This window comes from Tachysurus vachellii, chromosome 6 (assembly GCF_030014155.1).
Source record: "Tachysurus vachellii isolate PV-2020 chromosome 6, HZAU_Pvac_v1, whole genome shotgun sequence".
NCBI lineage: Eukaryota > Metazoa > Chordata > Actinopteri > Siluriformes > Bagridae > Tachysurus > Tachysurus vachellii.
The window spans coordinates 21,666,558-21,680,693 of record NC_083465.1 but is presented as its reverse complement, the minus strand read 5'-3'; the positions used below and the strand labels follow the sequence as shown (position 1 = coordinate 21,680,693).

The 14,136-nt window shown below is 38.6% G+C and overlaps 1 protein-coding gene across 1 annotated transcript; it reads right to left on the bottom strand.

The window, feature by feature from the left end:
- Window positions 1-600: 600 nt before the first annotated feature.
- il22ra2 (interleukin 22 receptor, alpha 2) lies at window positions 601-6,608 on the bottom strand. Its single transcript, XM_060872893.1, has 5 exons — window positions 6,515-6,608; window positions 6,300-6,432; window positions 5,320-5,498; window positions 2,950-3,119; window positions 601-1,544 (listed from the first exon to the last, which is right to left on the bottom strand). Exons 1-5 carry the CDS (start codon window positions 6,573-6,575, stop codon window positions 1,398-1,400), a joined length of 690 nt encoding a protein of 229 aa, XP_060728876.1. The 5' UTR covers window positions 6,576-6,608; the 3' UTR covers window positions 601-1,397.
- Between the last annotated feature and the right edge of the window lie 7,528 nt (window positions 6,609-14,136).

Genomic DNA, 14,136 nt, shown 5'->3' with positions numbered 1-14,136 from the left:
GAAATGTGTGGTTCAGGATACTGTAATTATTTTTTTACTAAAATGAAGTAGTAGCGTGTCTGTAGGAAAAATACCAGATGTTGATTTTCTTTATTTTATTTTTTTTTTCATTTTATCCTCTTCTTCCAAACAGTCGTAACTACAGATTTAAATAAAAACAGCACATGGACACTAAAAAGCCACTGAATGAACTTCTCACCAAAGTTGCCCTTTCTTTCCAGCATTTTGGTTTGTGAAAGTTTTTTTTTTTTTTTTTTTTATATATAAAACAAAGGCAATATTTGTTACATGGATCACATGTACTGTATATACATTATTATTTTGAGGACTTGCTCAGTTATTTTAGTGCCTGTCTGAGCCACATGACCAAATCAATGTTGAGGTGGTTTGCTGGTACTGTTTTAGATGACAGCACCAGTAACTGTTGGAATGGATTCCTTCTGAAATCAATACTGTGCTCAAGTGACCAATAAATCCTTTATGCCTCATGTTATCTGACTGCTTATATACGAATTGCTGCTTTTCTAGTTCTTGCCGTGTGTGTGTGTGTGTGTGTTTGTGTGTGTGTTGAAAAACATGCCTAATATTGTATAGATCCCTCTTTGTGCTGCCAAAACAGTTCTGATCAATTGAACAAAGCAACCTGAACTCTGTAAGCCTAGCAATAACCCTTATAAGCCGACCAGGGTTCAGGAGCTACTCCCTGAAACATTAGGGATGAGCTAGGGATCATATAGGACACTCATTCACAGCTAGGAATAATTTATCCAATTCACCAATCCACCTACAAGCAAGTTTATTTGGGGGGAAGAATCCTGATAAACCAGAGGAAAAACCCATGGCAAGAACAATGTGAACCTCAACACAAAATCCAAGAGCTCAGAAACAAATAATTGGAGAAGACAAAATAAAGACTCTAAATAAGTAAAGATGATGAAAATTAATCAGATGGTTTGCAATATATATATTTTTTTATGTATTAATTTTACATCTTTAAAACTTTCTAGAAATAGATTGCGGCGATGATAAAAACAGTGCCTGTAGATAGATAAAGGCATTTGTGTTCAAAACTCCTGCTCTAAAATGCCAACAAAGCATGTCCTGTATCAAATGTCAAACTAAATACAGTCAGAACAAAAATGCCATCTTTATTTTAGGTCTGAATTGAACAGCTCCCAGCAGGACCATATCCCAAATGAGCAGTCCCTGGCTATCAGGTGATGAGATGTTTTTGTGTGTAGCGTGCAGGTTCTTTCCTTCCCTAACCCGCTATTGCGCCCGGTGTACTGTGTGGAGAAACATAAAGGCAGGACTGCGTGATGGACAGTGGCGAGTGTCTCAAATGTCTCCCCTGCTGTAGAGATCCAGTGTAGCGGTTTGTGTACCTGTGTGACACATTACAGGGTGCTGACGCAGGACTCGGGACTCCTCGGGCTTGTAAGGCCAGACAGGGGCATGACGGTCACGGCTTGAATACAGTACGTCGTTTGAGGGTATAAGTGCTCGATCAGGAGTTTCCTTGGGCAGCTATTGGTTTCATGGACCTGCGGGTCACATTTGGTACACATGAATGGTTAAAAGAAATATTTTATATATTTAATACATAAAGGATACAGTTACATTTATCGCATTTGATCCACAGCGATTTGCATTCATACAGCTGAGCAGTTGAAGGTTAAGGGCCTTGTTTAAGGTCCCAGCAGTGGCAGCTTTGTGGTACTGGGATCTGAACTCACAAACGATCCGATCCGTAGTCCATCATCTTACTATATACTATAAATATAGTGCTAAAAGTAAGTAGACACCTGACCATGATTGCTAAAGAAAAGCAGTAGAGGAAAGTTCCATATACCAAAGATGATAATAAAATCCAATACAGTCACTACTATGAGATAAAATTGTTGGTTCATACTGACTGAAAACGCCAGCATTTCAAATCCATAGAAGGCCATGCTAACTTAATGAGTGTGTTATTGCATTTTAATTTACGGAAGGACTAAAACATGCCACCGTTAGAGAATAATCAATGATGCAGTGATGTTGTGTCCTGACACATAGCAGGAAAGTTTTATTCCACTTATATCACAGCAATTTGTCAACAAGTGCATTTTTTAAAATTTATTTATTAATGATCATTTTGTAGTTTTAACCACTCGCTCTCTCACTCATTTTCTACCGCTTAACCGAACTATTCTCAGGTCCCATCGCAGGGCACACACACTCTCATTCACTCACACAATCACACACTACGGACAATTTTCCAGAGATGCCAATCAACCTACCCTGCATGTCTTTGGACCGGGGGAGGAAACCGGAGTACCCGGAGGAAACCCCCGAGGCACGGGGAGAACATGCAAACTCCACACACACAAGGCGGGAATCGAACCCCCAACCCTGGAGGTGTGAGGCGAACATGTTAACCACTAAGCCACCGTGCTCCTAGTTTTAAGCATTTAACATTTAATTTTAACATTGTATGTGTGTGTGGTGGTGGTGGTGGTGGTGGTGGGGGGGCGTTAGCAGCAAGCTCAAAGCAGCAAGCTAGAAGCGTACTCGTAAGTGATCTGAAAGCTGGAAATAGAAGTTGCGGCTCTGCAGTTGAACGCTTTTATATGAAGTGGACAGATGTAGGGTTAAAAACACCTGTTAAATGTTCTGCCCTGCACCTGCACCTTCTGTCCATTCATTTATTCTACACTGGGTCATGGGGAACCTAGACACACACAAATTCACACACCATAGACAATTTAGAGATGCCAATGAGACTATGCCGTTGGACTAGTAGAAGAAACCAGAGTACCCAGAGGAAACCCCAAAGCATATTTGCAAAGTCTATGCACACAGGACGCAGGCGGGAATCGAACCCTCGAACATGCTTAGCACTAAGTCAATATTTTAAATACTTAGTGAATCTATATGCAGAAAACATTCATTTTTTATTTATTGTACCTGCTCCAACCCGTCGTGAATGAGGTAAATCCTAAAGATCAGATTCAGCAGTTTGGTAACCGAGACCCTGCTGTTCCTCTGTCCGTGTACAGGGGTCCGTGGTGGTCTGATCCAGACTACGATGCCTTGCTCTGTCACATTCAGCTTGAGTTTTGGTGGGCTGAAAGTCGCTGTGATACAAAGGGAATCAGTTCAGTTGAAGTTAATACAGATTCATTTTGTTAGTATTATACACATACTAATATGAATCATGAATTAATGCAGCTAACGTTTTTATTGTCCTTTTTTTCTTAAAAAAACATTTGTGTATTTATGTTCATAGTTTCATAGATTTATTTCTTTACATTATGCTCCTTATTTCAGAACTTTATCTTCTCTCTTTTACTTATCTTTCCTTATAACGTTTACCTTATTAATATTATTTTCATGTCTTGCATTCTGCTGTATTTAAGCTCCACCACACCAACACATTTTACGCCATTTGACAGACACGTTTATCCAGAGAGACGTACAAAAGTGCTTTGAAGTCTCTATTAATGAATACATTAACACTGATTCACAAGGTTACAGACTTAGGATACCATCAACCTAAAACTATGTTTCTTTTTTTTATTATACACATAGAACAAACAGGGAAAATAACTGCTAGTTTAAAGGTGCCCTGCCGCACGTATTTCATTACTTTTGTGGTAATGTCTGAAGTTTACCATGGACTCTGTAACATTTTTTTGTGGAAAAAATGCCTTGGTTACCTTGTTCCAAGCCATTCTAGTGTGGTATAGAAAGCCTGCAGGAAGACTCAGCTCGATTTGCGCCAGTTCTCATGAATATTCAAATGAGCTATGCTGCTTGGCTCCGATTGGCTAACCGCTAGGATATGAGAGCATGACTATTCATTCACCCAGCGCAATAAGTAGCCTAGGCTAGAGGAAATTTGTTTACAATCACCTTGAATTGCGGCAGAATGGCTTCTTCACAAGCCCGTTGACGTTCAGCCATCCTTGCTGTATAGGAAATTCACTGAGCTACACGAATTCTGGGGGCGCGGTCTCAAGTGGGAGAGCTCATGAATAGTAATGAGCTCAGTCACTCTGATGTCAGAGTGAGCAGCTTTTCCAACTGACCTGATTTCTCCCCTTATTTCTTTTAAGTGGCTAGAACTGACCGGGGAGGTAGCAGTTCATTTTCACATTCATGACACAACACAAACACATATGGACCTAACACATATCAAAAATACAAGTAAAAACGGTTTTGTGTGGAAAGGCACCTTTAAGTGTTTCAGGAACAGGGAGGTCTTCGCCTATTGCTTGAAGATAGCCGGTGAGAGAAAGTTCATTCCACCGCCTCAGTGCCAGAACAGAAAAGAGTCTTGCTGTATAACTGTCTCGCAACAGTTTCTTTGTGCATGTAAACCACATAACTTGTCAATAAAGGTGACCCTGAATCTGAGATTTACACGTATCTGTATATTGTAAGACACAACCAGCCCTGAAAGAGCCATCAGATTTCCCCCAAGATTTCTTTATGAGACATCATTTTGAGGGTTTTTTCTTTGCAAAATGTGTAAAATAATATAAACAAGCTACATAATTTATTCAGGTACTTTTCAAAACCCACACTGCAACAAATGATACCTCAGTGAGTACAAATATCTCCAATATAGTCGGATTTATCTAGCATTTCCTAATACAAGATTATTACAATTTTACTAATTCCAGGTTTGAAATAAATGTGTCCTATAGGTGTAAGTTTGCTCATATGTGGCATTTATTTCGAGAAAAACGCAAGTATCTACAATAAGCCTGAAATAGCTTTGATAGTTGTCAGTATCTTAGAAAACTATCAAATAATTCAACCGTTAACACAAGCAGGCTTAAATGAAACTAACATAGAAAACATAGATAGATAGATAGATAGATAGATAGATAGATAGATAGATAGATAGATAGATAGATGTTAATGTCTAAACTTTCTACGGTCATATCTGATAATGTGGCAAAAAAGGAGACCAAATATGTCCAAAGGTGTCTACATTCCCTTTTGCAAGGCATATTATTCTTTCAAATAGTATCTTTTGACACCACAAGTGAAGGAGTTTTATCCTTAATCCAATTAAGTAAACTACACCTTCTATAGCATATCCAGTTATAAAGTAAAGTAGATTACTCCAGAATTGTGAGGTTGACAGACAAGACCAAAGCATATGACTATGTGTGCCAGCACTACTCTTGCATTATAGCCAGACAGAAATCCCATTCGCATCTGAATCTACTATTTAACAAACCCACTTAAAAACTGCACAGATCAGGATCTATGCAGGACTGGAGAAACGTGATGCAGAGTTTAAAAAATAAAAAATTCACTCACTGTCCCACTGAGGGTAAAACCTGGCGCTGGTGACCCATGGTGATAGACCTTTGGAGGATTGTGCCTGAACCCTTGCATAGTACCACTGACGTGGGTCAGATGTCTCCTGGCTCAGGTCACACTGTAGTTTATGAATAGCCTGGCACGACTCACACACAATCCACTGCTTGTCTCCATACCTGCAACCATGATGGACAAGTCAATTGACAGTAAAAAACGCATTGTTATGACCAGGCATATGCACAATGCAACAAAAAAATCTGAATCTAAATCTGGATTTTAATTACCACTCATTTATTCAATTCAGTTCAAATTCAATTCAATTTGTATAGCTATAGTAAAAATCAGAATAAAAATATCCCTATCAAAATAAATATATATTTATGCCTAAACAATAGTTAGATATTTACTATTTTTTATGTTATATTGTTATTAATCATATATAGGTTATATTGTTACTAATCTTGAACTTTTGTAAAATATAAAACTTTTTGTATTATGTTTATTATCTTCCGTAAAGCTGCTTTGAGACAATGTCCGTTGTTAAAGCGCTATACAAATAAGTTTGAATTGAATTGAATTGAATTCCAGTGATGTCCGTATCTTAATTACTGGAAATACGGTTGAATACGATATATTTATTTATTTGTTTGTTTGTTTGTTTGTTTGTTTATTTAAATCATGGTCGTTATTGTATTTGTTAATTTCTGTCTCTTATTTGAAAACTATTGCAGCAAACAGAAAAAAAATGTGCAAACTAAGAATTCCATTAAGGAAAGCAAGCTATATCAAGACTATAAAGTTGAACCCTAAATAAAAATAATATATGGATTATTAAGATCTTGCTCATTAGGAGCACACTGAAAATAGTTATATGTGTAAAAATATATCTTCAAAAATCCTAAAAATTAGATCATAACATCCTCAGATCTGCTACATGAAGTTAACATTCAAAAATATAGTTTTTAATAAAAGCTTACACTTTATACTGCACGAAATATTGCAGGTCTCCCGGTGCCTCAGGATGGTGTTTCCAGTGCAGGACATTTCTGAAGTTCACTGAATGGAATTCCACCTGGAAGGGTGCCGTGTAGTCCAGAAGCTGAACATCGCCTTAAAGACACAGATTGTTAAAAATCAAGGTTACAATCTGACAAAGCAGCGTTTAACAGAGCCGCAGAGGCTAGTGACTTACTCTCTGCTCTGAGGAAGAGAGCGACGTTGCACAAAAGCAGTAGTGTGCTCAGGATGCACATGTTTCCAGCTGAAATGTGTTCAACTCTACTACGCTTTCATAAATATGGATTGGGGAAGTGACATGGCACTCCTATATATGAAGGTGAAGGTGGGGTGGATCAGACTTTATTCAACACAACCCACGGATTATTGATCAGAAATAGTTAGAGATCAAATCAACATCTTTATCATGTTCCTCAAAGCACTCCTGAACAAAAGCTGAATGGGGTCAGCATGGGCATTCGTGATGAAATGAGCCAGCATTTATTTTTTTAAGTATCTCTACAGTAGGATCAGACCAGAAGGGCTATCCTTAACTCCCCAAAAGCATCAGTAAGCCTTGCACACCCATGAAGCCATGGTCAGTTCATTGTGTGTCCTTCTTTGGACCACTTACTATAGGATAGAATAGAACAGAAGCCTTTATTTTGCACAGTGAAATTCTTTCTTCACATATCCCGACTTTGGAGGTTGGGGTCAGAGCATAGGGTCAGACATGATACAGCACCAATCGACAGTGGCAGCTTGGCAGTGCTGGGGCATCCAATCAGCAACCCATTTTTGGTAGGTACTAATCACTGCATACCAGGAAAATCTTACTAGAAGTGTTGGTGCTCTGTCCCAGTCTTCTGGCTATCACATGGACGTGATGGTCAAGCGGTCAAGGCGCTGGGTTCCTAATCAGAAGGTCGGGGTCAGAAGGTTCAAGGCCACAAGCTGCTGAGACAAGAGCAAGGCCCTTAACCTCACCTGCTCCAGGGGTGCCACACGATGGCTGACCCTGCCCTCTGACCCTGGAATATGCATAAAGCTTGGGGGGAAGTCGTGGCCTAATGGTTAGAGAGTCTGACTCCTAACCCTTGTGGGTTTGAGTCTCGGGCCGGCACCAAACCCCCCCAACTGCTCCCTGGGCACGGCAGCATAAATGGCTGCCCACTACTCCGGGTGTGTGTTCATGGTGTGTGTGTTCACTGCTGTGTGTGTGCACTTTGGATGGGTTAAATGCAGGGAACGAATTCTGAATATGGGTCACTGTACTTAGCCGTATGTCACGTCACTTAAACTTGGCCCTAGTCATAGTCACAAATCCTTACACTTTCCTAGTTTTCTTGCATCAAATGTATGCATGTATTTTTTTAAAAATCTAATTATACTCTAAATATGTGCTTTAATTAAGAAGCAATTTTATTTAATTGACTTTTTATCTGAACTGTTCTAAAAACTCACTCACTCACTCATTCATTTTCTACCGCTTATCCGAACTACCTCGGGTCACGGGGAGCCTGTGCCTATCTCAGGCGTCATCGGGCATCAAGGCGCGATACACCCTGGACGGAGTGCCAACCCATCGCAGGGCACACACACACTCTCATTCACGCACGCAACCACACACTACGGACAATTTTCCAGAGATGCCAATCAACCTACCATGCATGTCTTTGGACCAGGGGAGGAAACCGGAGTACCCGGAGGAAACCCCCGAGGCACGAGGAGAACATGCAAACTCCACACACACAAGGCAGAGGTGGGAATCGAACCCCCAACCCTGGAGGTGTGAGGCGAACGTGCTAACCACTAAGCCACCGTGCCCCCCCTTCACTTTCATATTTGGTGAAAATGTACTCAAATATTATGCTACCGGGAAATTCCTAAACAATTGGTGTCTCCTGCCTCGGGCGTTTATTTTATTGGTTCCTCTTCCACATGATCTCTTTTTGCAGTTTCAGTGCATCATAATTATCACAATGTAAACCACCTACAGTGGAGAACCACATTTCCTCACGCAGATGAGCGTGGTGTCAAAAGACTGACGCTTGCTATTGTAATACAGGTGACCTTTAGTTTGTTCCTTTGACCTTTAATTCTCTCAATTCACATTTACTGTCAACTATACTCACTATAACTCAGCAAAATCCAACAATTTCCTGCTTTACTTACAGGTTGCTCATGTCATTAATTGAATATGACAATACACCTCTGCATTTTTGCACACAGAAAATACTATAATAACTGTCATGCTGATTGAATTTATTTAGAATCCATTGAATATTCATCAGCTGTCAGATAGGAAATATGAAAAAAAAATCCAAATATAAATCTCTAGGATGGAAAAAATTTCATTTAAATTTCAATTAAAAAAAAAATCTTTATCTAATTGCAAAAAGATAAAACGAACCTAAATGCTTTGTAAAAATAAGTGCTCAGCTCCTAGCTCAAGCTTGAAATAATGAACAATAGAAGAAGAAAAATAAATATAATATAATAAAATATGATTTTAGACATTCGATATTATAAACATATAGTAAAATATAGTAGTTTATGGAGAATGGTAAATATATAATATAATAAAATGTAGAAACACTTCAACTAGCACTTCTTTCCCTATCTTTTGCTTTTATATATATAAAAAAAACCTTAAAAAATTTTTCATTGTAACTTTGAACAATGTTTTAAACTCATTGTATCTTAAGTATGTAATCTAGTGAGCCAGCATGCATTAATGTATCCACTGATGGAGATTTAAGCACTTATGTACATCGGATAAGGGCGTCTGCCAAATGCTGTAAATGTAAATGTATATAGAAGAAAAACTGTTCCTTTAGTGCACACTGATTTGTGTGTGTATCTGTATGAGATAGGATTATGCATATGTAGGTCAAGAGCTTTGGTTAATGTTCACATCAAACACCAACACTGGGAAAATATTGTGATTTAGTAACATTCACCATGGAAGAAGAAGCCTATTTTTTTGTGACATATACATTAGAATACGGTCAAATCATTTTCTTTACATATCCCAGTATCTAAGTATAGCATCAGCCATGATCAGCCAGCACTCCTGGAGTGGAGAGGGTTAAGGGCTTTGCTTAAGACCCCAATAATGGTTAAACCCCTATTAACTGAGCAACAACCCACAGCCTTATCCGCTTGAGCCACAACTGCCCACAGCACCAGAAAGTCAAGATGGTCAAGTTAGAAATACACATACAATACAAGTACAAAATGGACATGAAGCATCCAGTAAGCACCAGTTGTGTGGGAGAAAAGAGCTCAGAGCAGACAGGAAATATATAGATTTGAAGATCTCTCATATGGCATCTGTCTAAGGCTCTAACCCCTTTGTTTTCCCACTTTTACTGTCCTCCCAACAGCTGTCCTGCACCTCCAACCAACCCAGCTGTGTCCTATTCTCCTTTTTTACAGTTTTCCCTTGTGACGGCTTTGTGTTTCTGGAGAACTGTGTGACATTTTTTCCTAAGACGCTTTACACTAATATTTAGAACAACAATAAAAAGATGTCTCTTTTTTTTCTTGAAGCATGACATATCTCATCCTGCACCCAAGCCACATGCAGTAAATGCAGGATGATTTACAGCAATTAGAAACCAAACATTTTCCTGCGAAAAAAGTTACCCTGACTTCCGCCACCTCGCCCACACCACCGCTGCAGCTTTAGACCTTGTGTGTGTGTGCTATTATCAGATGCCATTTAATTGTTTAGAGAAATGTTCACTTCCCTTCCTCATCATAAAGCATGCCCTATATTTACAAATACAAGGTCATGAAGTTTACTAACACGTCAACAAGATGAGATTACATCTTTTTTAATAAAGAAAATTGTGTTATTATTGTGTTGGGTGTCTAATTTACCAAATGTATCTAAATATTAACACAGGACGTAAGAAGCACTTGTAAGATTTGTAATGATAATTGCAATCTAATTCTCAAGTAACCATCAAATTGTTCATTTAGATTAGGGTTAGTTTTTATCTCATCTTATTTTTTCCACAGATAGACACCTTTAATTCTTGTATTGTTCTTGTGCAGGACTGTCAGTGGATTTCAGAGGTTTTTTATATTTTTATTTAGGGTTGTGGTGGATTTAGAATTAACATAAAGGCTACAAGGTGGGACTACACACAAACATACACACACACACGCACACACACAATTTACACTACACTAATTTAGTGTAGCGGCTCATCAACATGCCTACTGCCTACTGACATGATTTAGGATAGAGGACAAAGCCAAAGCAGCCAGAGAAAATCCACACTCTAAAACATGCTTTTATTTTAACAACTCGCTTGTTGAGTTTAAGCTGTTGGGCCAGATTTGTGGGTTGACATGATTCATGGCACACTGATAACTGGAAACCACACGTACCATACTGTACCAGTATGTAATGCATGCTGTGACAACTTCCGTTCCTGAAACTGACCGCTGTGTCTGTTCGGATAGTGCTTCAGGATGGAAGACTTTGCACTTCCTGCTCTTTATTTAACATAACAATTTGTGTGTCGTTTCACAATATTAAATGCTTGGGGGGAAAAAAGAAGTGTCTCATGATAAGAAATAAAAAAATTTAATTGTTAACCAGTTTCTGTGGTATGAGGAATAAATGATAGCAGGACTTCATTATTTTCCTACTACATCAGGTTTTATTCTTTCTTTAAACCCCTTTTCACTGTTGTAAAAAATATATAATACATATTTAATTATTTATGGTTTCTGGGATCACTTCAGCTGGGGTCATTATGAAGTATTGTGATAAAGTGCAAGAAAGACAGCATGGGCTCAAAAACCAATCAAGATGTTAGTGATGAGTCCTTCATGAATGAGTCAGATTTAGTATGTACAGTATAAAGAGCAAAAATACTGATCAGTATGAACTAAATACCTCACTTCTAGAGAGGCTTTCTACAAGATGTTGTATCATGTTTATTGGCATTCAGTGCCAAATTGAGAGCATTGGATTGTCTAAATTGTCTTTGTATGCCGTAGCATTAACAAAACCCTTCACTGAAATTTATGAGCTTAGACAAAACCCTTGTAAAACAGTCCCAGACCATCATTCCTCCTCCACCAAACTGTACTCTTGGCACAATACAATCTAATAGGTAGTGTTCTCCAGGAATTTGCCAAATCTAGATCAGACTACCAGATAGTGAAGTGTGATTAATCACGCCAGAGAACACAGTTCCACTGCTCCAGAGTTCAGTGGTAGTGGTACTTCAGTGGTACTTTAGTGGTATTTTTTAAACTGCCACAAGGTTTGACTAATACCCCTGTGGACTAAAGAAAGGATGATGGCTCAGTAGGCTATTATGGAAAAGTAGTGGGAAAATCCAACATGAGTTACTCATGAGGATAAGCTTCTCTCTGGGTCTGTACACAAGAATTCTAAATATAAGTTATCTATAAAACAGACGTATTGGTTTTTTTGAACGTTTTGAAACATGAAATATCAGTCACCTTCAGTCTTTAATTAGAAATACAAGTTAATATTCCTGGTGTATGTTTTAGTAGATGAGTAAAAAGGATTAGAGGCCTTGGATGAGTTTCTGTCTAAGATGAAAAGGGAGTGTAAACTTTGGGTAACTAGTTAATACTGACTGGGATGGGTGGTTATTCAATTCAGTTGGACTGGGGCTGAAATAGGGTCTGCTTTGGGGCACTTGTTGAATAGCAGGGGAATAGCAGTGCTTGTGGCGGGTAAACTGGAATTAGCTGTACTGTATCTTTGGATGTACTAGCAACAGACACACACAGCACTAGTGTTTATTTATAGGCTTAAACAATACATTGCACAATACATGTACGTTGTAACCACAGTCAAATGTGGTTAGCTGCTGCACTGCATTCACAAATTGTGAAAAACATTTAAATGTAAAATAAATACGCCTGTAAGCGTGTTGAAGGAACAAAAGAAGCCAATCGTATCTTGACAATCAGTCGAAGCTGTTTTTTTCACAGGGAATGTAGCGTGTTCACATAGCATACTGAACAGGTTCTGGAGTAAACCTTGTCCTGAACATTTTTAGTGTTTCCCCTGCTCATGGCACACCTGATTCATGAGGTAAAGTAATTAAATGCCTTTTATGAGTTAATGTAGGTGTGTTAGAGCAAGGAAAGAAGAATATGACATACTCAATTACCAGGTTTGGGGAAACGGCTGTTTCAAATGACTTCGTCATCTACAATTCTTGTTTTTTATTGCACGCGTGTAATTGCCCCAAGGCATGACATTTATCACCGTCCTCTTTCCCCTTTAATCCGCTACTAAGATACAGAATGCTGTGTGGACTAAATTCATTGCTGTATTTATCAGTAATACCGAAATCTGAATAACTGAATATTTCCGAATCCTCTTATTAAATAATTAAAGCCAACTTTGTGTATGTTGTACAGGAAAAAGGGGGAAATGAAACGCATGACTTTGCTGGTATAGAGAACAATGAGGAGGCCCCTGCTGCTGAGAACGAGAAGTCCAGCTTTGAATTTTCAGGCGCTCTGGTAGAATATACCATCACGTACAGAGGGATGGCCATTAAGTATAACAAACCTCCTGAGGTCAGAATTCCTACAAGAAGCAGGCGATTGTACCCCTTCAATAATGATGAGCCACTTCCTGTGATGTACATCCACAGGCAGAGTGCTTATCTGCTTGGAAGGCAAAGGAAGATCGATGACATACCTATGGATCACCCCTCATGTTCCAAAGAGCATGGCGTATTCCAGAAAAGGTGAGCAAAAACAAATAGAATATTTTGTGCTTGCTTACAATGTTTGGTTTGATTAAGTGATGTATTACTGATAACCACAATGTCAGCTCAACTCAGAGCATCCAAACTATAGGAATAGCTCATGAGCAAACAGTCATCTCCAAAATAGAACAGAAGGAATAGCTTAATGGGGTGAAAATCCTTTTGTGCTTAATTAACGTTAAACATGAGTAACATCAATCAAGCCTTTAATTGAATAAATTCATTATAGGAGTTACATTGCACAACCTTCCATTGTCAACATCACAGCACCTTAATGATGGCAAAGAATGGAGAATACAGAGCAGTTCATCTGATGAGAGCATTTTTAGTTCCTTATCCACTGTTAACGTAAATACATATTTCATGAAGGGTGTCAATAGTTTTGGAGCTGACTATACTTGTCTTCAGCTATATGGAAACTGACAAACCTTTCTTCTCACTGTACAAACAGGGTTGAATAATGGTTTTTGAGAGAATTCGAGACCAGGTTTCAGATTGGTTTCCTTGAAATGTTGAGATTAAAATGTTCTTGCTTGTATGTACTCTGGTTATGGTTTTATTTTTAAGAAAACCTTTTCATTCTTTATAACTAGGGTACAATATATGGGGCAGTACAGATTGCATATAGCATTCATGTACCAAACTGATGTATTTGGTCATGTGCAAATATACATACACTGACTTCTGAGTTTAGAATCCACCTTATTTTCTGTTAGCACTGGCAGAAGCCCTGGACTTACTTATTGATTTATGATGTATTGTATAATGTTTTGAGACATTGCATTGTTGTTTTTCTGGGTTTCGGGATCTGAATCAATCGAAGCTCTGACCATGACAATAAGATGGGTGGCCTGTAAGTAATAAGCTGTCTGCTTTTATTTTTAACAGAATTCCTTAGGGCCTTTCGGAGGTTTCTGTTTCAGTTGAAACAAACACAGACCAGCAGAACATAAAGAAGCCACAGTCGAAGGGTAAACTAAATTTAATAGTGAAGGCACCACGTATCTTTGTATATGAGTAACCATAAATGTGA

Excerpts from the sequence above, each read along its gene's own strand:
- il22ra2 (XM_060872893.1), bottom strand. The coding sequence starts at position 6,575 with ATGTGCATCCTGAGCACACTACTGCTTTTGTGCAACGTCGCTCTCTTC. Across the intron at positions 5,499-6,299 it reads TATTTCGTGCAGTATAAAGT|GTATGGAGACAAGCAGTGGA; the intron begins GTAAGCTTTTAT and ends TCATGGTTGCAG. Across the intron at positions 3,120-5,319 it reads GTTTTACCCTCAGTGGGACA|CGACTTTCAGCCCACCAAAA; the intron begins GTGAGTGAATTT and ends TTTGTATCACAG.